Source organism: Bombus pyrosoma, linkage group LG4 (genome assembly GCF_014825855.1).
Source record: "Bombus pyrosoma isolate SC7728 linkage group LG4, ASM1482585v1, whole genome shotgun sequence".
In the NCBI taxonomy this organism is placed as follows: domain Eukaryota; kingdom Metazoa; phylum Arthropoda; class Insecta; order Hymenoptera; family Apidae; genus Bombus; species Bombus pyrosoma.
In genome coordinates, this window is record NC_057773.1 from 6806677 (window position 1) to 6832916 (window position 26240).

The 26240-nt window shown below is 37.2% G+C and overlaps 1 protein-coding gene across 41 annotated transcripts in view; it reads right to left on the reverse strand.

Moving 5' to 3' along the window:
* The window catches only part of LOC122566465 (calcium/calmodulin-dependent protein kinase type II alpha chain), a 159017-nt gene that overhangs the window by 68684 nt on the left and 64093 nt on the right, over positions 1-26240 (reverse strand). For all 41 annotated transcript variants that reach the window (XM_043723744.1, XM_043723721.1, XM_043723746.1 and 38 more), the window contains 6 exons: positions 7223-7277; positions 6239-6377; positions 5021-5123; positions 1539-1717; positions 672-794; positions 493-576 (listed from right to left, as the gene is read on the reverse strand). In XM_043723744.1, coding sequence (XP_043579679.1) covers positions 493-576; positions 672-794; positions 1539-1717; positions 5021-5123; positions 6239-6377; positions 7223-7277 — 683 coding nt within the window. The remainder of the gene's footprint in view (positions 1-492; positions 577-671; positions 795-1538; positions 1718-5020; positions 5124-6238; positions 6378-7222; positions 7278-26240) is intronic.

Here is a 26240-nt window from a genome sequence, read left to right on the forward strand (position 1 = left end):
AATTGAAATTTAAGACGCATGTTATTTCTAACAAATAATACATTTAGAATGGTGCATGGTTTCAATAAGGAATCGTATGTAAGTTAATATTCTTTTATTTTTACAGAAATAAAACGCAAGTAGAGGTTTGTTTTGTCTACTTTAAATTTTTTAAGTATCTTCGCATATTTTATACTACGCTCTCTGCATTGTAGCAACTTTACGTATCGCAAATGTGCATGGAATTCCGCATTCTAGCGATAAGAATAGCAATATTTACCTTTATTTGCAGTAAAAGTGAAATGAAATAAAGAAGAGTTTAAATATTATCAGAATAATTACGAGCATTTGACTCGTTTCTCTCCTTCGTTCTTTTCCTTTACTCCTTTATCTTTTTTATTCCTTTACCTTGTCGCCTTTTTCCAATTTGTAAAAAATCTCGAAGAAGTCCCATGGATGAGCGCGCGAGTATTAATTAAAATAGAAGAAGAATAAGGATAATAGAAGACTTACTTTTAATTTGCGCCTTGCGTTGAATTTCTTCAAGCAATCCACAGTCTCTTGTCTGTGGACGACAGATGCGACACGTTCACGTTGCTGTAACACGAAAGGAAAAAGAAGAAAATTGACGTTGGCTGTTCGAGATGCTTCGCAGTGATGGATGCACGTTTCACGAGGCTGATTTTACTTACGCAGATCCACGGGTGCTTCAGTGCCTCGCTGGCGGTGATCCTTTTGCTCGGGTTCACCGTCAGCATCTGATTGATTAGGTTCTTGGCTTCCGGCGTGACGGTGTCCCATTCTGGGCTTGGATACTGCCGAAAACAAATGAGCAGAATAATTCGTTAAACGCCGATAAAGATGACAAGTTTTATGGCGATCCCTGTCGTACAGCATTTAGGTCATATTTTCCCTTTCTTTGACATTTCATTAGACCTAAACCTCTTGCGTTCTTTGGGTCATTTTATATTTTCTTATCGTTAGGAAACTTCTCGAATTCGGATAAAATAAAGAAGCGTAGTGATATATGTGCTGTCTTGTTCCAAATTTATCGTGAACGTTTGTTCGAGTACTAAAAGTTTCGTTTCTGGTAAGAACGAAACCGAGATAAAAATATTAAAAAATGAGGATCACTGCGAGATTAAGGAATAGACAGGAAATTTTTTCATTGAACAAAAATAAACTACAATTATTTTTTATATTGTTTCTAGTTTAACTTAAACGAACGACTAATCCAAAAAAGAAATGACAGTCGATTGAATTTATAATCACAGTGGATTGAACTAATTCAATCAAATTTAAACGAAAAGCATACAATCTAGGGCGTAAAGCGCAATCCTAATCCAGAAAACAATTTACGATCGAATAAAAAATGTAGAAAGTAATCAAGCGTTTTCGTGCACGATCGATCGATTTTTAGCCGAAAATTTTTCCAAATCCCTCGACAGGGTGAAGGATTTTCATGAAGGTTTAGCTTGAATAAATAAATTGATCGATCGAGCTGGAGGAAGATTGGTCAGGAAACCGAGATGAAAATAGCATAAATAGATTGTTCTTACGTCGTATGATCCGGCCTTGATCTGCGCGTACAATCGATGCTGATCCTCGTCCCAGAATGGCGGATAACCGACCAGGAGGATGTAAAGAATGACACCGCACGCCCAGATGTCGACTGGCTTGCCGTATGGTTCTTTCTTGAGTACTTCCGGGCTGAGGTAACCGGGCGTCCCGGCGAAACCTTGGCAGAAATTATTTCTGGTCATTCTCAAGAGAAATATTATCTACATTTTGCATTAAAATATTGGATGCGGTAATTAACACGTTCCTGCGTTTTCATTAAATTTTTATATTTAAACAATTAATTCACAAATTTTCAACAAGCAACGAATAGCGGAATGGATGAATGTAATATAATGGAGAGAATATTTGTATAAAATATTTCAAGATAGAAGAGAAATAACCAAAGAGTTGAGATATTTTTATTTTATCGCAGTTGTTTGTTAGTTCGTGTTTCGTGTTTTTATGTTTTAGTTACGATTTATGTATGTAATTTATGCAAAACCAATTTCTAGGCAATCAGGCTGAAATAAATAAACATATTCATACATTTTTGCACACAAATGTTCTACGTTTAAAAGGTTATTCTTATAAGGTGAATTTTTACATTTTTAACAAGGATTAATCGTAAACATTCGTATTTCGTTTTACGAAAAACCTGGACGAAGCTTTCAATTTTTTCTCTCCAACTATTATTTTATACCGAAAGAAGTTTCTTTGCAATATCTGAAAAGGAACAAGATCGAAGATTTTATGAATTCAAAGTTCTTAAAGTCTTTACTTATGCCGTGAGTTTCGTAGAATTAGTAGGTAGAATTACCAGAAATTTTCTAGAACTACGAAGGAAATCTTTATTTTCAGTACTGGAAATATATGTAAAAGCGAATACAAAAATTTAGAAGAATTCTCTCGCAAGAGGGCAAATCGGTGACGATTTCTCACGAACACTTTATCTTTGGAAAATTATTTTACCGTAAAAGGTGTTCTTTTTCGAACCAGATAACATTGACGGATTTCGTAAACTTAAAATTGCCGAAATTTCTATCTATGGAATTGACTTTTCTTTGAGGTAACTTTCGCGAAACTTCATAAAAAAATAAAAAGTTTCACGAAATAACAGAAAAGAGCTTACGAGCTTTTTAAAATGTCAGATATCGTCAGAAAGCCTGATTCAGAACCGAGGTAAATGGATGGTAATTTCTTGCACAGAGTGAAGAAGATCGAAGATAATCTCGCCACTATCTACGCTTGGCTCGAGTATCTACTGCTCGACCATTATGACGTCTTGGAACTCTCGACGACTGAAGTTTCGAATTTCGCGCGTTTGACGACGAAGATACGGAAACCACGGCCTCGACCAAAGTCACAATGTCGAAGGAATTTCGTGGTATCGGCTTTTCGAGGACGGAAACGAACGTCAGCGTGCTTGAAGCCGGTCGTTCGATAGACAATCGAGGATGGAAAGTGGTGAACGCTGTTCCGTAGACTCCAGCCATCAAAATGATATCGTTCGCTGTTGCTACTATTTTTATGAAGGCGAATGTGCTTGTTGCGTTGTCGTTTCTTTCAATGTGAACGTTATTTTAACGTTCTACCTGTTGAATATATGGACGAGAAGTCCAAAAGTTTTAAGTTGTTGCACGGTGATATTTGAAACGGCGATAAGATGAGTCGTTATAATCTCATTTAATTTGAGCAATTTGGAGAACGTATTTGAGATCAAAGTACGGCGCGAAATTAAAGAATGAAGAAGAGAAGCGAAAATATTTAAACGAGAAATGGATCTGATTGAAAAACGAAGAAGAGGAGAATATTTGGACAAGCCAGTTCAAAGGACTATCTTATTTAATCGAACTCTGTTAGTTAAATTTATGCGCAAGAAGAATTGTGCTCATAAAAATAAGATTAAGACACGAGATGTAATTTTTTACATTCTTAGATTATAATCCCAAGAAGCTCTGAAAAAAACGTTGTTTGTCGATTTTATGTTTTATATCCTTTGATAGCATACCAAAAGATTATCAATAGGAAGAATTGTATTATCGAAGAAAAATTATCTTTAAAAGAATTGTTTCACCACAATGATATTTATTTACCCTTCGACAACAACCCTCTTGTCCAATTATTAGTAAAAATAACCATCCCCATATAAATTACGTTTCTCCTATAGTATACGCATATTCAAATTTCCAATAACACGTCTAACAATAACACAACCACAAAAATAGAACAACCTACTGGGATATATTTTTTCACGCCTAAAAAACACATGCACGAACATATTCATGTACTTCAACCCCTTTCAAAAATTTGCAAAAGGGTGCGCGCATGGAAAACAATTTCAAGCAGAGCGGACAGGCCTCAATCTGGCTGGATTGTTAGCGAGAGAGGAAGAAAAAACAACATTCAATCTCGAGGAACAATATGAAGGAATTTCAGAGGGCGAGAGCCAGGTTTCCGGTTTGGATCCGGAGCGGAGTGGTTCTTTGACCGCAAACACAATACGGAAAATCTCTGAAGAGGGAGAAATCTATTTTGCCTGCGAAAACGCGGAAACTTTTCCAATAGCACCGGGCGAACTTCAACGGAGTTTCTCCCCGAGTAAAAACAAACGGGAACAGCCGGTCGAACCAGCCAGTTCTGACGTGACACGCCCGTACATAAATGCACTGGGCTGCTTCTATACGATGTACGACGCGCGTCGACACGAGAAAGAGCCGAAAGGAGGATGAAGAATCCCCGGAAAATAGGGGGAAATGAATGGAAATGTCGACGGCCGGATTTAAATCGTGAGAGCGCAGAAACGGTGAAGAAAAACGAATAGAAGAAAAGAAACGTAGAATTTCGAGCGAAAGATATGATGAGAGATCATTGGAGGGGAAGACGAAAATTTACTCTTCCAACTCATCTATTTATCATCGCGCAAGTGCAAATGTTAATTCGTCAAGCTATCAACGAGCTTCTCCATCACTTTTCTTTACTTTCTTTCTTTGCTCTATAATTAAAGATAATGTCTCTACGATACCAGTAGTGTTCGCGGTATGTATGAAAAGGTAGCCGTTTATTTTTCCTATTAACGATTTCTAATTGATAATTCTGACGATTTTATGGCGCATAAAAATGCTTTCGGCAACAATTTCCAATACGTCTTTCGCTTTTTTCCTAAATACTTTTCTTACAGTTTGTGGGACAAAAGAAAGTTTATAAAATAAGAAATATAAGAAGACATAAAATAATTTTACAAATTGGATTTATATTCAATAAGAACAGTGAATAAATACAATATATACCATATAATGTTACCAACATGGTAAAAAAGTGTTTAGTACTGAAATTATTGAAATTCATAGTGTATTAAATTTTTAACTTTCTCTTATCCGCCACTGTGCTCGAGTTGTTTTCAGAGTTTCGAGAGAAACGAATATTTGCCAAAGAAAATATAATATAAAAATACAGAAAGGAGAAAGAAACAATATAAACTTACCGAACCATGCCTGTGCTTCACCCTGCACCTCGATCGCCAATCCGAAGTCCGCTAATTTCACAGCCGCGCCCTTCGCCTTACTTGCGAGGAGTAAATTTTCGGGCTGCAACAGGAAGCAGACTCGTCGACATTCCTGCTCACTCTTCGCACAAACCGTTGCCGTTGTCCTGCATTTTTACGCGGCCATGCTGTAGGTTGATCCATCAACAGGAGATATATACGTGCATGCTTGACACACATTGCGGCTCTACCTTCTACACTGCGCTGCTTTTCACTCTCATCTTTTCCTTTCTTTTTTTATTCCTCTCCCACTCTTTCGGTTTCCACGAAACGCCACTTTTCGTACGGTCGTGTTCTCGCGTTTCTTTTTACGTATTTTCTTCCCTTATCCACCCTGTTTTTTTTCGTGTCCTTCATCTCGTCTCTAGCCGAATTAATTTCCTTTTTTTCCCCTTTACGATTCAAAAATTTTCCACGCGAAATTCGCCCACGATGACGAATGCGTTCTAAATCTAACGCGCAACGCGACGATTTAAGCGATGATCTAACGTGAAATTCGGGAGTTTTCCAGATATGGAAAAATCCTTCTGTCGCCGATCACATCATGGGAAGAATTACTCGATTTGAAGAAAAGAAGAAAATGAAGATATTGCACGTACAAGATATCACTTTCTGTAGAACGATGGTTTAAACGACGATTAAACGTAAAATTGGTACACGCGTCAAGCTTTGGATTTATTCAAATATTCTCGTGCCAGTAACTTCCAAAGAATTACTCCGAAGAAAGTTGCGAGATTAAGTAGGGAAAGGAAAAATTATATTATTACGCTCTGCAGACTTGATTCGCGTCGGTCGTTGAAACAATAACCGAACGTAACAATTCAGAAACTTAAACCTGGAATTTACTCAAATTTGCTGTATCACTTATTTCGAAAGCTTGTTATAATATTTAGAAAAATTGATTATGAAACTAATTAAAATTTCTGTTCCATTTTCTACGCATTCCTATTTTACCTTTTCCTAGCCGCTTACTCTCGTTTACGTTATATTCTTTCTTTTTTTTTTAACCAACAAACCGCTCATGTCCCATGGACTATCGAGCCCTAAACCTTCATCTGAAAATGTTCGGTTAAACAGACTAAACCTTTGCATTCCCAATGTACTGGACCCTCTCAAGCATGGCGCTAGATCGTCCGTAACATTCGTTTCTCTACGTACTTTCAGGTCCCTGTGCACAACTCCATTGTGATGGCAGTGGTGAACGCTTTCCAGGATTTGTTGGATACAATGAGACGCGTCCGCTTCGCTGTAGAATTCTCGCGCCACGATATCCTCGAACAGTTCGCCGCCGGTTACTCTGAAAATGACATGTCCGATATCTCTTCGAATCTTCGTTTTCAAAGATATTAGTCGAATCGAGGAGGAAATCTTGGAAAGTGGCGAAATTAAGAAGGTCGATTTCGAAGGACAATCGAGAATCGGCGAATCAGATATTAGGAAATTGAAGAATCTAGACGCGATGCAATTTGACGATTAATCAGTTATCGTAAAAAAATTCACAGAAATAAATTTAGAGATGAAATATGAAAAAATGGATATTCACTAGAAGCATAAAAATTCCAAAGACTCTCAAAGAATATCGATCAAGCTGGCAATTAAATAACCTGCCGTGGTAGTTTTCACCGCGGAACATCGATACCTCGCGACCATGCGAGCTCATTAATATGCAAATCGAGGTTGATTTAAATTCACGAGGGCAGATCGTTCGAATAATTAGTCGGTGACTGGAACAAATTAACAATTACCGAACAAAGTCGCGAGAATAAAGGAAGCAAGGGTGAATGCTGTAGATGTTAGGGTAAGTTTAATATTCTGAATGAATTTTGAATTCTAATTATGTTACGGATTTTCTGATGAAACATTTAGTCATCGATAGTGTCGTTACAAGTTAGGTTGAGCTTTCATACAAATTAAATCGTTGATCACCGGTTACAAACTTTCGAAAGTTCTAAGAGACAAAGTCATTCTCAGAATATAAAACATTTCTCTTCAACACGAATAAAAAATATTCTCTAAAAAAAAATGTCCTTCCTTACGAACTAAAATTCCTAGTAGGAAGCTTTAAAATTAAATTGATTAAACAAGATTGAATTTTAGAAGCATTATATCGTTGTTGTACGTGTATAAGCGGTATTTACTTACAGGTCAAAGACGAGGTAATGGTGGTTTTCCTCCTGTATGCTGTCGTGTAATCTCACTGTAACAGAAATAAGATTATAACAAGTTAATATCGTGCTTTCTTGTTAAAAGTAGCAATAAATTTAAATATCGTAGAAAGCTGGTTCCAACTATGTATATACCGATGTATTTTCTTTTTACTACGGTGTTAGAGACCATAATGTTTGATATTCCAGTAATTTATAAAGGAAATTTTCTGGCACAATTTCGAACGTAGCGTGAATTCTTCGTTTATTATTTATTCTAACCAAAATAAATAAATGAACAATCAACAGGTGATAGTAACAATATTTAAATTTTAATAATTTTAAATAACCTACCATTAGTTGCTAGTTCGATATTTCCAACGATATTCCCGAAACGTTTCCCTCCAAAGCTTTCCAAACGAGAAGCAACAATCATACGCTCGGCGGAAAGAGAAAAGATAGAAAAACATTTTCCACTCTATCCTCATTTCGCCATTAAAAACCAGAAACACAGTTTCGGGGCGCAAAAGAAGAGACTTTAATAGAGAGAGACGATAATCTCGGCTTTTGGGTTTCCTTGATTCCGCGATGTTTCCGCAGAACTTCTTACTCAACTGTTCGCGAAACAAGCAACAAATTCTGACAAAGATAAAGAGAGGATGGTAAAAGTAGAAGAAGGCGCTCGATCTCTCCCCGTGGACCGAAATTCACCGCCTAAAACCGAAGACGATCGCAGTCGCGAGACGATTGAAGACGCCGAAGGAAAATTGTCGCGATATCGTGCAAACGATTTTCATGGTCGCTGGACAAATTGCACCTTCACCCTTGCAACGCGTTTTTTATTAGTTGCAATTAGACAGCGGATGTTTATGCAAATTCATATATTTACGAACGCAATTGAAGAAACAGGGATTTATTTCACCCTTTGGTATCGTAGAAGTACATTAAGGTACTAGTATAGTATTATAAAAGCATGATTAGTATCTATTAGTCATTTTGAAGTCGAAATCTCATATGATATAAACGTAGCTTTTGTAAAGAGCCCTATGAAACTATTATATACTATTGCTATTTCCAAAATCTTCTTCTAGCAACGTTAGATCAAGAAATTAAGGATAAGCCGAACGTGGGAAAATTTGGTAAAATCTAAACCAACGCAATAAAATACGAACTCGATTGAAAATACTAATACCAATTAGCATATGTAGCAAAAATGTAGCAATTCCAACAACACAATATTTAAATCGACAAACTTTCGATAAAAAGAAATTTCATACTATTACGATCTACTGAAATTTTATAAAGATAATTGTGTTTTACATAGATCGCTGTAAAAATTTGTCCAATTTTCCTCCTTAATTTCGATATCACATATCATGGAAATAAATACCGAGTCAGATCCTAAATTCACAAAGTCAACATATTAACTACATTTCACAAGTCCAATTAGCCTTTCATTCGACCGTTTCTCTTTCTTTCTTTCCATTTTTCTCCTCTTTCTATTTCCATCGCTTTCTAGTCGACCGGAATGCTTCTTCGTGTGTTTTTTCATTAATTTCACCGTATTTTTCTGCCTTGAAAATACTATCAACCAGGATGTTCCTTCGTATATTTGTTCGTTAATTTCGCCATATTTTTCCGCTTTGAAAATATTATTCGACGTTCCTGGAAAATGAACGGACAAGCTGAAACGTATGAAACGTTGCAATTAAGAGTTCTAGACGAGCGTAGGGAATATAAAGGCCTTGGATGGGAAACGTGGAAACGTTTTAGACAGGATGGAGTAACGAGGAATTATTTAAGCGCGAGAATATTCGGTCGTGACATGCAAACTGAACTGAAGATCGATACGCGTGCACACGGTTCGAGTATCATTTGCATCCGCGACAGTTTGCTCGATCACGACGTTCATTAGGGTCAACGAAGAGACGTTTCTCGCGATACAAACCAATGGTGCCCGTCGAATCGGCCTTAATTAATGTCAACTGAAAGCGAGTCCACGCGAAAATCCTACGTCTACCACCGTAGAACGTTATCTTATACAGAAAACAGCTTCAGGACATCGTGGTGAAACCTCGAGGAACATTTTCTTTATTCTGTTCTCTTCTTTAAACATCGAGAAATTTTGTTATCAGGTAAAATGAGTTTTCTTTGAAACGAAACTTTTCAACGAAATACAAGAGATTACTTTTTACATTTTCTCCTGTTAAAATGAATTGAAGCATTTTATTATCGAATAGAACGTGGAACTTTGTTTGCAAAGGGTTGTCTTTCCTTGCAGAGTTTTTGGTGAAATATAACTCTTCATACACATAATGATAGTTCTTTAGAAATTGAAAAATTCTTCTACTTTCGAATGTTGGGTAAAACGTTGAGAGCTTTCTTTTTTCTTTTTGAAAAGAATTTATGTAAGTTTCTGCAATAATATAGAACTCGTATTTAAATGAAACGTACGAATTGAACTAGCCAATTTTCAGGAACAGTCTATCTATTTCAAAAGATGTTGAATAATGTAAACATCATGTACGCTGTATATATCATAAAATATAATAAAATTACCTTGCAATCCGCCTTTAGTAACAGTAATAAGCATATCTGGACTATTTTAACGATTGATTGAAGAGTTTAGCCAAGGATGATTTTAGGAATATCAAAGAATATTTCAATAAACAGCGGACTCTCGCCTAAACGCGATCGAAGTAGAATCATGCAATCCTACACAGACGGCGCTTCGCGTCGACTTCCCTATAAATACCAAGTAGACGGCCAAAAAATTGGCGCCGTGTGGGTGGCAACACGACTATTTATGATGGTGGCTCATAACACAAGCAAACAATCTACGAGTATCGACGGAATTTAGAAATTTTCGGCATGCGTTATACGTGTTCGATGGAGGATGATCTATAGATAACAAATATATCGGTGAAAAATCGGTAGATTAAAATATGAATCTACATTTTTATTAAAATTGCATATACATGTAAATTCGTTCAGATAAGATTTTCTATTTATTCTTGAATGATTTAATCTTTCAAGTTAATCTTTTAAATAAATACGATAACGAATAAATTCATCGCAGATTTATATTACATTCTTTTTACGGTGTTTTCTTTTACGTCGACGATCGAACGCGTCAATCGAAATATCTTTTAAATAAATACAACAGCAAATTTATCGTACTTTTATATTACGTATTTTATTTTACACGATATACCTTCGCGTTTCAGGATCAATTAAAACTTCTGCAAGGTTTGCTTACCGAATAGTTAATAACAAAAAAAAGCTAAAAAAGTTTGCGTACTAAATTACTAACTTTAATAAATCCTTCTTCACGATTTCTACGTCGAAACCTTTTCGGACATTTTCCTTGCCAAACTCATAATCTTGGAAAACAGCAATAAGAAAATTTCTTCCCTCGATACTCGCACAGATATGGAAATTACAAAATCCACAGTTGTATCGGCTATAAATTCGATCTTTGTGTCTATACGTCAAGATCTTGGCAGAACTCGACGAGTGTCACGATTCGACACGGGTTGGAGGAACTAGACGCGGAATTTAATGAAAATGGAAGAGATATCCAGAAGGGACGAGACAGCGGTTCAGACGCCAGATATCCTTCGTCCTTCATCCTTTTCAAATGATCCTCAAACCGATCAAAGCTAGCACGAACGAGAAAGATGAGAAGCCTATCTTCCCGCTTTTTGATACCCTCGACCGATCCAATAAGGATCAAGAGGGTGCCGGAGATCAGAAGCTAGAGCCGGGCCGTTATTATGGGAATTTTTATCGACGAAAAAGGAGGGAGATGGTAGAATTCATGCAGGATTCGAATCGAGGTAATTTTTCTACCACCACGAACTATCGCTTGTCGTTCACAGCGATAAATGCTATCGAGGCTCCAGAGATGGTTAGGCGACGCATACGATTCGCGAGGTAGATGCAACTCGAAGCCGAATGATAGTATTGAGATATATGTAATTTTGTGTGTTGCATTGGATTAGCCGCGTAGTAGTGTTACACATATATGAGGATGAGTGTGTGTGGCAGTACGTGCGTGCGCAGTGTCTCGTGGAACAGAAGAATGCAACTGTTCCATACGCACGGTGGTGAAAAGATGGTGAGACAAAAAGAGCGCTGAGACACGTGCAGTGGATATCCACGAATATCTTGTAAATCACATATTAATTAAATATGAAACTATTTTAATATCATTTCTACGTGTAATGTGCGAGTTCCTACAGACTTATTTCGGCAACTAAGGTGCACAATTCTGAACAGATAGATCTTTAGGTTTAACGCGGATAGGTACGTATGGTGGAATTTTACTCGGATATATTGAGACGGGAAGATATTTCGAATTTATTTATATACGCGTTCGAAAGTTTGTAGCATCCTTTGCTTCTCGGACGAAACAAATTTGTTCGTAGATTTTTCCCAGATATGCTGCAATTTTCATTTTTAAATACATTAAATTGTTGGAATATTTATTGGTATTATTTTCTAATTATTTTTCCTTTATCTACTGTGTTATATTATTCGTATCATATACTATGATTTTATTCGTATCATATCGAGCAAAATGGATCGAACGAGATTGTTGAGTAGTTGGAACAGAAAAGTTCGATTCGTCTGTTTCTAAAGCGGCAATCTGCTTAAAGTAGTTCCGATCATTAAATCTTCTTGAATTCAATGATTACGTAAATGGATTGGAAGAATGAACAGTAAGACGGTGCAAGTTAATTCAGTGCTTCTGAATCTAAATATATTTTCCTGTTTGGAATCTATCGTTTCGAAGACATCTTGACGAACAGCTTTCTATATTTCTAATATAACATCACAATTTTCCAAATCGGTTCGAATTTATCGATTGAACGATACAAAGACTTTTCTCCTAATAAGTTAGAAATTTTAAAATAAACTCAATATCTCGTGATCCATGAAATCCGCAAAAAGATCCGCATAATCTACAAGAGGATCCGTAAAGCTTGGATTACGTTAGTTTAAGTTACAAACACAGGAATTAGATGGCAAGATAAGACCTTAATGTCACACAATGCGCTACCGAAAACACGTGTATTAAATAACAATGCCGGTTTCGTCCATTCACGGCCAGTTCACCGGAAATGGTTAACAGAGACGTGAGTGAACGGTCGATTTGGACAATTGAAAGAACAGCAGAGAGCGTTAATCTTGGCAAAGAGAAGGAGAGACGAGAGTAACCGGCGTTAGTATCGATCCTAGAAGCCACACCTTGACGCAGCGAGTCGCGAGGCTACGCGTTTTCGCGATTTCGTTTCCGTTGTTGAACTTTCATCGCCTTTGACATTAAACTTCCACCGAAATGTCATGTTTGTCTCGTCCGAGATTTATCATCCGTTGGAATTATCGGTTATCACGTCTGGCGACGCGCGAAATGTCAAATTCCTCCGTTATTTTCAAACTCTCTAGCGCGACAAATTTGCAGTGATCAACGTCCTCTTAACAAATGATACTTTTTATCGCTTTCTGCTATATTTAGACATTTTTGCTGCAGTTTCTTCTATATTCTATATTCTTCGTCAAATATATGCTAAAAGTATTTAATTATATACAGCGTCTACAAAAAGTATCGGCACGCTATTGTATTTGTTGTAGCATTCGGATCTGATTAATTAGTTTCATGTATGTTAAATTTCGTATCATTTAATGGTATCTCCATACTCCCGACGATCAAAATTTCCTACTATAAACGTAAAACGTAGAACCTGATAAAAAGCTTCGTCAGAAAATAAGGATATCTTTGCGAATATCTTTGATTACCGTGAATTTCTTTCACACGCGGACGACTTGAACATCTATAAGACGTTTCCTTGTTATAGCAAAGCTACCTTAGTCGCAGTCGGCCTTAGATGAGTTTATCGATTGGTGTAGAGCTACCAGAATGTTTCTAAACTATGCTAAATATTATACCATGAGGTTCTCGCGATCTGACAGTTATATTATGTTCCCGTATAATCTTGATCGTAATGCTTTGGTCGAAGACGATGTAATTAAAGACTTGGCATATACTTCACGCCGGATCTACGCTTCTCTAAACATCGTCATTACGTTGTTAGACGTGTCATGAGAACCTCGGTAATTGTGAAGCGGTTTTCGGTTAATTTCCAATTTATCTCAACCATTGAACTTCTGCATGTTATTCCGGTTCGATCTCGTCTGAAATACGCCTCGATAATATGGAACCCAGTATGCAAGAAATATGATTCTCTTATTGAAGGAATTCAACGTAAATTCCAGAGGTTTGGGCATAACTGTAATTATGAGCTCGTTCTTGGTGCTCTTAACGCGCTACCGTTCGCAGGTCAGAGGAAAATACGCCACGTTACTTTCCTTAAAAAGGTCTTAAGTGGTTAATAATTTGACTTAACGACGAATTAATCGTCCCCCGTTGCTTGGCATTATCAGTTCCCTCTAACAACACGAGGAGAAGTAATATTATTTCTGTCAATCTTTTATATCTTTTATAAATAATATCTTTTCAGTGTACGTTCGAGGTATGGTTGTTCGGACCCGTTCGTATCCTTAATCGTGCCAATTGCCACGCTGATCGCCTCGAATTTTTTCTTGCAAATACCGTTTCGTTTAAATCTACCTTCTGCAGAATTGCCGTGTAGATGGAGTCTCGATATGGCTGGTGTATTTCTTTAAGCTATATTTATTTGATTTTCACGTACACGTGTGCATATAATCGGGCTATGATCCGTTACTAAATAGCATATGACACACGATAATATTTTTTGTAATCACTGTATATTAACATTCACACGAGTTGATATCCTATAACGTAACAAAAAACGACCATAGTTTAAAAATCTCTATAATACATAAAAAAAAGCATCGTGGAGTTTTATTCACCGTCCATCTAGGAAGAAATTCTTCGAAAGATACCTAAATTCGTAACAATATCTTATCATCGTTCCCTCAAATTTGCAGCCGTGTACGTTCCTCGCATTTCTTCGATGGCGCACATACAGAAGACTAACGGCCGGATGAAAAGGGAAGAAAAACGCACGGTGGCATCCAGTGGGCTGCTGTTCGAATTGCAAGAAAGAAAAATCGAGGGACGTCGTGTGTTGGGATGGCAGTGGTCGTGCAGAAGACGAGCCACGGTGCAGAGAGGAAAAAGCGAAGAAACATGAATCGAGGTGGCAGCCAGGCCAGTAAACGACAGAGAAGGGGAGGCTGAAACTGAGCGAACGGAGAACAGAGAAAGGTTCGAGAAGGATCGATAGGTATCACTTGTTGACTGGAACGGACGTAAGCCGGTGCACGCCATGATGGAAACGGGAAGAGGACGTAGTAATTCATCGGTCACGTCTAGCCAATGGATAGAGCCGTACGATGAATAAAAGAAACCCTTGGCTCCTTATGAATTATGGAATCGACTCGACCGATTTAACAAACCCCGTGACTTTTGTCGGCGACGCGTCTCGATATCGCCTTCTAATTCATCCCAGCCACCCTTAACAGTTGTTTTCATTCAACTTGGGCCTATCGTTCAAGGAGAATCATGTCATCCAAGTAAATAAGCGAAAGGAATTTTTTATTGCTCGTTGAAAGAGATTATGGTAGTTATAAGAGGTGATATATGGTGAATATTTTTAAATTAGAGCAGATCGAGAAGGTTGGTTCTAGGAGGAATTCTTGTCTACGATATTATCGAGAATTCTAAAAGTAACTATATTTACAAATGGATTTTAAGTTAAATATTGCAACTTATTGATAGTTGAATGTTGGAAATGTAATTGTAAAAAAGTGTACGGACTGTATGTAAGCGAATTAAATGGCATCTGAAATTCGGACTACGATTTTTGATTCATATGCATATACCACTGTTCTCGATCGATTCTCCCATTTTCAACCTGTCAAATAAATTTAAACAGCGCTGCTGACGTTATTCCTGCAAGAGCTGAAATTTGCTCCAACGTCGAAATTCTTGTACTAAAACATGCGTTAAACGCTTCAGAACCAACTATCGTCTCTATGAAATTCGAGTCTTCTAAGCCTTTGCTACGAGTTAGCTAGCGATTGCCATCAATCGCTACGAGTTCGATCCATTATTTACTCCGAATACTAGATTAACTTTTATTGTTAAACAATACGAGCTATCTATCGTCTCGTAACATCCCTTAACGATAACGTAAACAAACAATATCCCTTAATCCTTCGTTGAACGTATGTTCAATTTCAATTTTCAACTTTCCCTTAAATTGCCACCGAAAATTGACATAAGATTAGACATCGCAGAAAGAAAAAGGAAAATCTCTCCTCGAGCGGTTGCGAAAGAATAAAGATTTCAGGTAGTCGAGCAGGAAATTCGCGTTCCAAGCGAGAAGAAAATTCCCATCTAAGATATCGAGGGATCCTACGAATCAACGATTCGAAATTTTTTGGAAGTCCTCCAAAAGCTCATAGAAGAGAGATGATTCCTTCGAAACGGCGAGTTCGACCGGCGCTAACTTTCCGGAAGATTTTCTTCCCGGCCACGATCGGGGAATACATCACGAGATTCCCGAACGAGATTTCCTAGCTGGTTCTCGATTTGACGCAGAGACTCGATCCCTCAAGGCGAGAAGGAAAATTGCCAACGACAAAAGAGGTCGTCGAGGAAGATATACGAAGGAGGCACGCCGAGTATTGATCTACGCTACTTCCGGCACGCTATCTCGGCCCGCTTCGAAGGATTCACGCTCGGTATATGTATGACGAGACGATGCTGATCAGCTAACGAACGAACGCAATGAGAGAATAGACAAACGCGCGAGATAAACGATCAACGACAGTTCCTCTTCTTCTTCTTCTTCTTATTTTTTTCTTACGAACTTTCTCACAAACTAAGCTTGACTTGTGGTACGGTGCGATCGCGTCAAGTCAGACGTCGGTTAAAATCGCTTACATGTAATTCAATGAAAGCATTCATAGTAGGCGGGTCGGTCAAGTGAATGAAAATTTGTTGGCCGTTGCGTTCACTTCAACAATCTAACGGATCAAAAGTCGCAGATCATACGTAAATCATCAATTAAGTGGGAATATTTGTTAATCGTTTGAAAAACCCTATCGGCGTTGCTTCACCGCTCTTGAAACTTTTACCTCTCGACCTCCAAGAGGTGTTTTAAAACGAAAATTTAAATTCTGGTTTCGATTTTTGTTCCTAAGACGAAACTACAAAATTGCGTAGAGTTTCAAATATTTGCAATTATGACTTGTCGGCATATTCTGCGTAAAGAATAAAGAACAGAACAAAACAACGTAAAACAGTTCAAGTGTCACGAGGTTCCTAAATAGCTAGAGCTTTCCCGACGATTTTGATCTCTATTTGTTGGAAATTAGAATGCTCATGGCCTAAGTTTGATTTACTACCTGCTTGTACCTCTGTATTCTGTCATTCGAAACGCCAACAATTTACATCATGATATTATCGAGCATTTCTGATATACAGCTGACGCTGACGTACTCTGACAATCGATCTCTGACAACCGATAGTCATTTTCATGAAATACATATAAAGTTGCACGCTATGTCATTCCGATATCTCTATTTCGGTAACTCACGGTGTATCAAAGATTCATTCATTTCGGATGGGTCATGATTTTGGACTTTTGTCTCGTTAGATTATTGATAGACAGACCACTGTGGCGTGGTTTGCTAGCGATCAAGACTGCGGTCAACAATGGAAAAGGAACATGGTGGACGAACGTTTAATTGAATTTGTACGAAATTATAGCGAACTATATGATTTCAGTCGCGAAGATATCGTGACACAATCCACAAAATAAAATAACCGTACCTTTGATCGCTGTTGTTGTTGAATGTTTTTAACCTGTTTACACGTTCGTATGTAGATCGAGGATAGAATAATTCAAGAATAGCGTACTTTATCTTTTACAGAATGCTTTTTTCTATGCTCTTTGAATGTTTTATCAGGTAAAATCAGGAAACTTTGTTGGTGTTGTTCTTCGAAATGAAAGAGACTATGGAATCTTTCGTTTTCCTTATTAAAATATTCTTCCGACGACTCTACAAATTGACTCTTGCACGGAATGAAGTATTTTTCTTGTCGAAAAGTTTTACAAAGATCGATACAAGGTATTGATATATCTAAAAAAAAAGTTACGAAAGCTGTAACGAAACGATACGTGAAAAAATAGGACACCCTTAAATAAAGGGATTATTATGCTTCAGGAAATTGGCAAGTAATTCATCCTTCTTGATTAATAGGTGAAAAATATATTTTAAGGAAAGCGATATAGTCAGGGTAGAACATTTTACGGATCGTTCAAGATGATAGAACAGTGTTGATGTAACAGGTATATTTGTACAATTATAGCATGGGCCTGTGGATAATATTTATAAGTTTGGTAACGACATTACAGAAATCTGTTTAAGTAGGTATTGATTAACCGCAATGCGACAATTCTGCGATAAATATTCAACAGAAGCTGATCTAATGAATACTAATTACAACAAATGTGCCTAGGGGAATGGTGTGTCGTGAGAGCGTCGTTACTTTACGTTTTATGCATGTATCTATATGTAAACGAATTATACCGTAATATAAAAAAGCTCTTAAAGGACGTTGTTGCTTACAAAATACGTATCATGTCGAATGAATATTCAATAAGACGAGATAATCCGACAAAACTGTTCATCTCTAATGTAACAAATTTTCAGGTTTTATACAGAAAGGCGCGTACGGTAAAATAAAATACTCGAATTAGAAAGGAAACGTTGAAACTAAAAACTAGAAATAAAAGATTTAGAGAAAATAAAAATTGATCCGTGAAAACAAAAAATTGAGCTTCCACGAACAAGGTAAATATACATTTCTACTTTCGACACATTGAAATATCGTCTTTGTTCGCGTAATCCCAAAGTTAGCTGAAAATTCACTGCCAGGCAAATTTAGTCGAATAACAGACGCTATTTCGATAACTAAATTTACATTATACGGTTCATAAATGAGATTTGAATATTGCTCATAGAGACACCAAATTCATTAATCCAGCTGATGTACTCGTGCACATCATCAAGTATAATCAATTAAATAAAACGATCTCATACGAAATTAATTTGCTATCACATCCACGAAAGCCATATTACTTTTTATCAATTCAATCACTTGCAATTTCATCTTTTAATTCGTTCTAATCCATTCAATAAAACAATTATAATCTAACATTGATTTCTTTTTCCCTTATTTTATTTTACTTTTTTTTTTTTTTTTTTTAGTAGAAGAGAAGAGAGACAAAGGTAGAAAAAACAGGTGAAAATTGTTACATTTTCTCGGCAGGCAAAGTCGAAAGCTGTTCCTCGCGAGCAATCCCCGCGTCAAAGAAAAAATGATTATCCCGTGAATGGAATCATGTTGCAGGAACGAGACACGAATAATTTCGGTTCCAGCCAATTTTCAGTTGGTTACACGTTCGTCGTCGCTCGTCGTACATCGTCACAAGAATTCGTGACAGGGATGATCAATGAAATTCGTTTACAAACGAATAAAAGAACGACACCAGCCTGATACTCGTTCGACTGTGTCCTCTCCTGAACGCTCGCATTTCCCCCCAATATCTACCATAACCAGTTAGTTTCCCTTCCATTCAATCGAATAATAAAAACAAATTGGCCCCACCGTGTTCCTTGACTGACAACCGAGAAACTTTTATCTACTTTTTTCTCCCCTCTCGTTTCCTCTGTTCTGTATGATTTTTTCTTCCCTTCGTTCGTTCGTTTTGTTCCAATGTTCTCGTTCGAATAACGAGTGAAACGAGCTCGAACAAGAGATGTCGATGGTGTATTGATGTTTGATATAGCATTACAGATATGTTATGTTTTTTCGATATCGATATATTTCTAGTTATTATATCGCTTCTTTTAGTATTCTTGCATTTTTTTATATATTATATTATCGTCCGTATTCTTATCAATGAGAGATTCAGGGGAGAAATGAATGCAATTGAAATCGATGGAAAATGTTTAACTCGAGGAAGTTTAGCATAGATTCGATAAGAGTCTCTAAGCTTTTGAGCATTAACAAATATTACTACTTTGTAATTTATAAAAATGAAAAGTACTATTGTATTCGTAAAGAAAATTCGTAGGGAAGTTACGGCACAAGAAAAGCATTATAATTCATATTTTCGTACAATAACTACACTCACTGATAATAACTTTCTCGTATTGAACATTTTTTATCATATAGATAACAGATATCTGTATCATATCTACTTATAATATAATCGTCCTTGTCAATTACAACTTTTCCATACAAAATCGTGATTGCGTTTCCCTATTACTTATCGTGACAATTTCTTTTTGTCCTCAACTGTACGTGTACGTCTGGAAGTTGATAAAATTCGAACGTGACTCGTCACCTCTTCGCGAGAGGTTGCATCGTCGAAACGTGTCGGGAAATTCCCTGGACGTCGATCCGGCAGAAATGCAGTCGCATTTCGAGCCTTACTTGGCACGTCGAGCCAAAAATTTTCCCCGCGACGACGATACCGATTGGCTGGTACCCAGATGTTAGCCGCGTTTCGTCGTAACGCTACTAGTAGAAGAACCGGGGCCGGTTCAAGGTTGACATTGTACCAATCGCGTTGCACGTGCGGTTCCACTAAATCTTGTTGTTCGCGGGAAACGCGGAAATATTCGATGCTTCTCGAATGTCATTAACAGTCGCGCAAACAAAGTAACAATCGCGATGAAATTTTTAGATCTGTTTCAAGTAGAATAGCGGCGATTTACACGGACGTTGACTATGCGATTTTTTATACGAAACCTGTTTCCGCATTTGAAAATTTTATGAAATATCACGGACGTCTTTTTTTACCCATTTTGTGATTTTCAATTGGCGTTCGATTAGCTCAGTGCGGTGAGTTCTACCAGCTAAGCGGCTAAAAGAAAACTTTGACGATTTTGGCAGGACATAGTTGAGGAAGATGGTAAATTTTTTAAACACAAGTTAACAGATTTTATGTGGATTAATATTCTACGAAAGTTCTAACAATATCCGGTAATGTTTCAACTGTAAAATATCGACTGACACAAAATGAAAAGTTTTGATTATTCGGCTCGAATTTCTCCCTGTAACAACAACCATCGTAAAATCGAGTCATTTAACGAACACTGGTTCACGTACGACTAATTTCCAGTAATATCGCGGTACGTGCAACACGCGAACGATAATGGTCAATAACGTAAACCAGAAGACTCGCATCGACTCCCAAGGGATGGATTTCGCTTCCGAGACGACCGACTCAAGTTAATCGAAATCGTGGTGTAATGCCCCAACAAACGCTATTTGCGCCAATGTTACTTGATTGCCACATTTCAGACACCGAGGAAACATCCACGAAACCTAATTTTCATCTTTCTTCTATCTAAGCCAACCCTCTTATTATTTCAAACAAGAAGAAAAAACTTGAAATTCAGAAAATGATACAGAACTAATAAATTCTTCGCGTTGTTCAAATTTTTCAAATACCAAAAGATCTAACTTTCTCCCTTATATTCCCTCCGTCTTTTCTTCCTCGTTCGAATAAAAAACGAAAAGAATTCGAAATCACGAAAGCCGATGCAAGGGGAATGAATTCCACGCGATACTTCGATCACCGATGCAATTTTGTGAACTTGACCATCGAAAGCTCGCAGTTGTTGGCTGGAAAATCTTTGCAAATCGACTCAGTCTTGCGTGCATAATTTCCTGTCTGGTGCAATCGCATTGAATGATCGTCAAAACGGCAGACGATCGGATTAACCGGGTACAGTGCAAAGAGAAGGCTAACGAAACAAACGAGGCGACGTCGTACGCTTTCTGTACCATCGTACGGAAGCGTTTGCAGAGCATCGAACACGTACAGGTGGTCGCAAACGTTCACCTAGCCTAATTATCCGCGGAAGCACGAATCGTACGGCTAATTAAACAATGAATCGCGGTACATCCAGTTATATAGAGACGATTGGTTCGCCATACGATTCTCATCTATGCTCGTTAATATTTCTCCGTGTTCCTGGGCCGTTCTTCCTCCATTTCCGGTTCGCTGATTTCTTTACTTTCCTCGAGAAACGAAACGAATCATTATTCTATTACGGCTAATTTGAAATGTCGTTAATTCTCTTACATTCATGGACGAAATGTATAAAATTAATATCGATTTTGTGGCACGATAAACGAAATATAATACACATGATGGTTTTATTTGTTGCAAATAATAATTTCGGTCGTTACAAGTACTACGTTCGATACTTGGTTATTAACAGGTTGATCGCAATTCCAAAATTAATATGAAACATTTGAATTAACCAAGGAAGTATCCGTGAAATTTTCGATACTAATAGTTTTCAGTACCACTTTCGATACAGTTTCCATAATAATATCAGGTATGAAGCACGTCATAAGGTGCTTAAATAATTTGATTTTTTAATAAAGTAGGCAGCTAACGCGTAAACACATTACGATACATCGTTGTGAAATAACTGACAGATTTAACGACCCTATGGACAAAGTATAGATTCGTGTAAATCATGAAAAAGTTTCATCCGCGAACTCGAAACAGAGGCTAAACTTCGTTATACTCTTAACACCAAATTTTCCAAAATTTTCCCCTACGTGAAAAAATATTCCGCTGTATTGTACATATAGAAAATTAATTGCGTGAAGCGAGTCGTTCATAAAATTGTACAAACGACACCGTGTGGCCAGATATCTAGATATCCTTACGTATCATCCTTCCGATGGACTCCTTTTAATTTCGCTTATATTTTGAATTTTTCTGCTCCTCTCGTTTCAAACGACGAACTTTCATATAATTGGAAACTCGACTCGGGAACTTGTCGAATCGAATCTTCTTCGCGAGGCACGCGAGCGAATGGAAAGGTAGCACGAGTGGCGCAGTTTGTGTCATCCTCGTTACCCAACTTTTTTCCCCTATTCCTGATCTTCCAGCACTCGACGTTTAAACCTCTCGAGCGCCGTGTCCCCGAGGTTTTTACATTCGTGGCGGTCGAGGAGCGAGGATTTCGAGTGCGCCACCGTATAATTCCGGCGCGTATTCATTATGCCTTCCTTGGCAAATTAACGCGAACCAGGAGCATTGAGGACGAGGTTGTTGAATCTACGGTGGTGACTCTTGCACCCCATTAGAAAATTCATGATATAATCTCTGATACGCGGATCATAATCAAGTTTCTTTCTATGAAACTTCTACTAACTTCTTCATAAATATATATACATATTTCTTTTTACTATATGTTGAGAATTTTGAATCTTAATAGCCGAAATAATGGTATAGGAACACTAAATTTACACTTGCAATTAATATTAGAATAGTTATATATTTATTTGATAGACGATTTCAAAGATATTCATCGATACACATTTGCACGCGTCTTGGCACTTACTTCCATACCCGACTGTTAACCGACTGAACAGTTTACATTCGTTTGTCTTCGAGACACCGTGCACGCACATACTTCCACACACTGATATTCACGTACAAGTATTACTACTACGCATCTAACCTATTTTAGCACATAAAATAATATATAATACTATATAATAAATATATATGTATATTTTAACTATTTTTCCCATATATAATTAATTATATATATACTATTATTAGTTCCATTAGTATTATTAATTCTATATGTATATAGCGTATGTGTGTGCATATATAGTGTATATATATGTATAGATACATATAGAATTAATTATGTATGGGGAAAAGTAGTTAAAATTGGAAAAGAAGGGAGAAGAATTAAATTAACGCGGGACAAGAGGATCGAGGATGAGGCTGTTGCATCTACGGTGCGACTCTCGTACTCTATCGGAGAATTCCCATCGTATAATCTTTGATACCTGTTTCACAATCAAGTTTCTATTTACAAATGAATAATTACGACTTTTTCAAATATATTTATTGGATTAATTGCATATGAGAAAGATTAATTGAGATTGACAAAAGGAAAGGAAGAGGAAGGGGACGTTAATATCAATGAAAATCGAATTAACGCGAAGCAGAGAGATTGAGAAGGAGGTGACGATTTTTGTTTCACCGTTAGAGAAGTTCCATTGTATAATCTCTGGTAGACGGATCGTAATCAAGTTTCTATTTACAAATGGATAATTACGACTTTTTCAGATATATATGCGTCGAGTCAATTATGCGTGGGAAAATTGATTGAAAGAAAAGGAAGAGAAAGGACGTTAATCCAATTGACCCAATAGCAAAGTAAATCGATAAGAGGGAACGAAAATCAGATTTTCAAGTTTACAAGGAAAAAAAGCTGCGTGGGCGAGCAATGGGCTTCTGAACTTAAATCTCGTTACCCGACTTTTTGAATTCTCTTTAGTAGACGTCGATGATTAACCTTTCGTAGGTCAAACGTGCCTCCCAGTCAGTTGAAACTTCGATTGATATAACCCATACTTTCTCGACCCTTTACGACTCCAAACTTATTAAACACATCCACTTACGATTATTATGGAAATGAGAATTGCAGTAGATCTCGAGTGATCGACAATTGGGCAAACTTTTCTTTTTATCAAATATACCTACAACGTTATAGGCTATTTTATATAATAATATCCATTGATAAGCAGAGCAATTTACGCTTAGATTAGGAGAATTCGGGTTAAACGATGGTTATAATATTCTCCGGGATAGTTAACAAATACGTATCTGTCTGCAACCAAACATACCTACAAATATCAAAAATGACATCTATTCCCCACAGTGAAATAAGTCGAAGCAGCAAAGGCGATCTATCGTGGGCAATAAACCAACGAGGATTAAGTCATCGTGGTTGAACTAGCACTTCCAGAAATATACGAACCCTAAATCTACCTGTCCAAGTGTCCTTCACTTCAAGCATTACGACGTTGGCTGCTTCAATCAACCCATCCTTCTAGTCGACAGGTCTTCGAAGATGATCTCCCGAATTGTTACCTGAACTCCTCCTTAGATAGGAAAATATAATCGACTTGGCTGGATGAAATTATTTACAACGAAAAAAAGAAAAGAAAGAAAGAAAAAGCAGCAAGGAAAAAGATAGAATTGCAGGATTATCGCACGGAATCTTCTTCCAGAGATCAAAAGGATAGAAAAGATAATCGCCTTGGTTGGATAAGACTCACGAAGGAGGGAAAAAAAGAAGAGAGAAGAAAAGGTAAGAGGTGAAACTCAAAAACAGCGGGGCAAGTGGCACGAAAGGTGGCGACCTGCCTAGACGGCGTGCATATGTCAGATTTATAGTAGCCATAAACGAACGTGGCCCGGCGGAACTTTCGTACTTGTATTTCCACGACGAAGTTCCCGTCCGCACGCGTGTACGTGGCGGACCGTATAGTTTGCCGTGGCGTCAAGGCATAAACCCAGAATATACGATCGCAGCCTGCACGGCGATGTTCCGACGTATGCTAATTTTCCACGGGAATTAAACTAGCATCGGGGTCGGCACTAAACAACGACGCCTTTTGAAGACTTCTGTGTAGGGTATGCTAAGGTCTAGTAATATTCTGCCAAATATATGATAGCGACATAATGGGAATTTTATATTTCTGTGAGATAATCTACGTATAGTTTCGTCGACATTTTTTTTGTATCATCAATAATGTTTTATATCTTCAAGTATTATGTAGCGTAGAGATTAGAGGAATTGCGCGTCCAAGTAAATTAATATTATTTATGAATGATAAACAGCGACTGCTTTTGAAGATTTTTCTTGATGACTCCTCTATATGTATATATGTATATATACATATAGCAAGGAATGATAATATTCTGTGAAGTATGATAGTAATATAGTGGAAAGTTTGTATTCTCGAGATAAGGTGCATTTTCTCTTTTCTTGCTTTCTTAGGACGTTGGGTATTATTGTGGAAATTATGGTAGTATCGTAAATATGCTAATTGCATTTGAATGACTTAAAGATAGATGGAGATGGTATAATAATTATTTGCTATAATAATGGATGCTATAATAATTGCTTTCTTGCAATATTGCGTATTATTGTGGAAATTACGGTAGCCTGATAGGTAAATATGGTAAATATGCTAATTACATTTAAACAATTTAATGATAGGTGGATGGTATAATAATTAGGTTAAATATACGTAATACACAAGTTTGATCAAGTATATCGCACGTGGTACTGTTAGAATGGACACGATAAGAACTGTGAAATTAAATAATTTAAATGTAAGGTTGGCTGTAATATATTTGGAGTTTGTTACGTGTTTAAGCTGCAGAGTAATTTTGTGTAGTCGACAGGGAATCTCGAAACGTTTCCTTTGCTAGACAAAGTACGTAAATACCCTGGCATAGGGGTGTACGTAGTGCGTTTGACAGGACTATAGTGGAACAAGTAAACTTGAAATCTGCGATGGGGGTACACGCTCACAGCAGTCTATCGACGGTATTAAAATAAACGGTTAATTTTCGTTGGAATTAACTTTCTAGTTTATCAAACACTTTTGAAACGGAAATGGATGACACAGAGTTCCCTTGAACTATCGGCCACTTTTTGTACACTTTGGAATTTTTAATCACGATCTTGTTTCGTTCATACTGTAGGATAATTTTTTTTCTTTAGATCTTTTGTAGACCGTAGAACTCCCAGAACACATCCTAGACTTTTTGTCCCGTTGTTCTTGTCTTTCTTTCCTTTGATCTTCGTTTTATTCGTTTTTAAAACTATCGCGGAGTTTTTCAAGTTCTTCTCCCTTTTCTTTTTCTTCTTCGTTTTCGTCGTTTATCTTCCTCGCTTTTGAAACCTACATTTTTTCTCGTCTTCTTCTCGTTACCTTGTTTTTATTTCCAAATCCCAACTGTGCCTCTTTTTTCGGATCTCAGATCTTACCTAGTTTTTCCAACTTCTCCTACCTCGTTACTTTTCTTGTTTTTCGAAAGACGTAGTCCCTGTTCCTCGAACCAAGCTCTTCATCTTCTTACTTTTTAAGCTTTTATTATCAC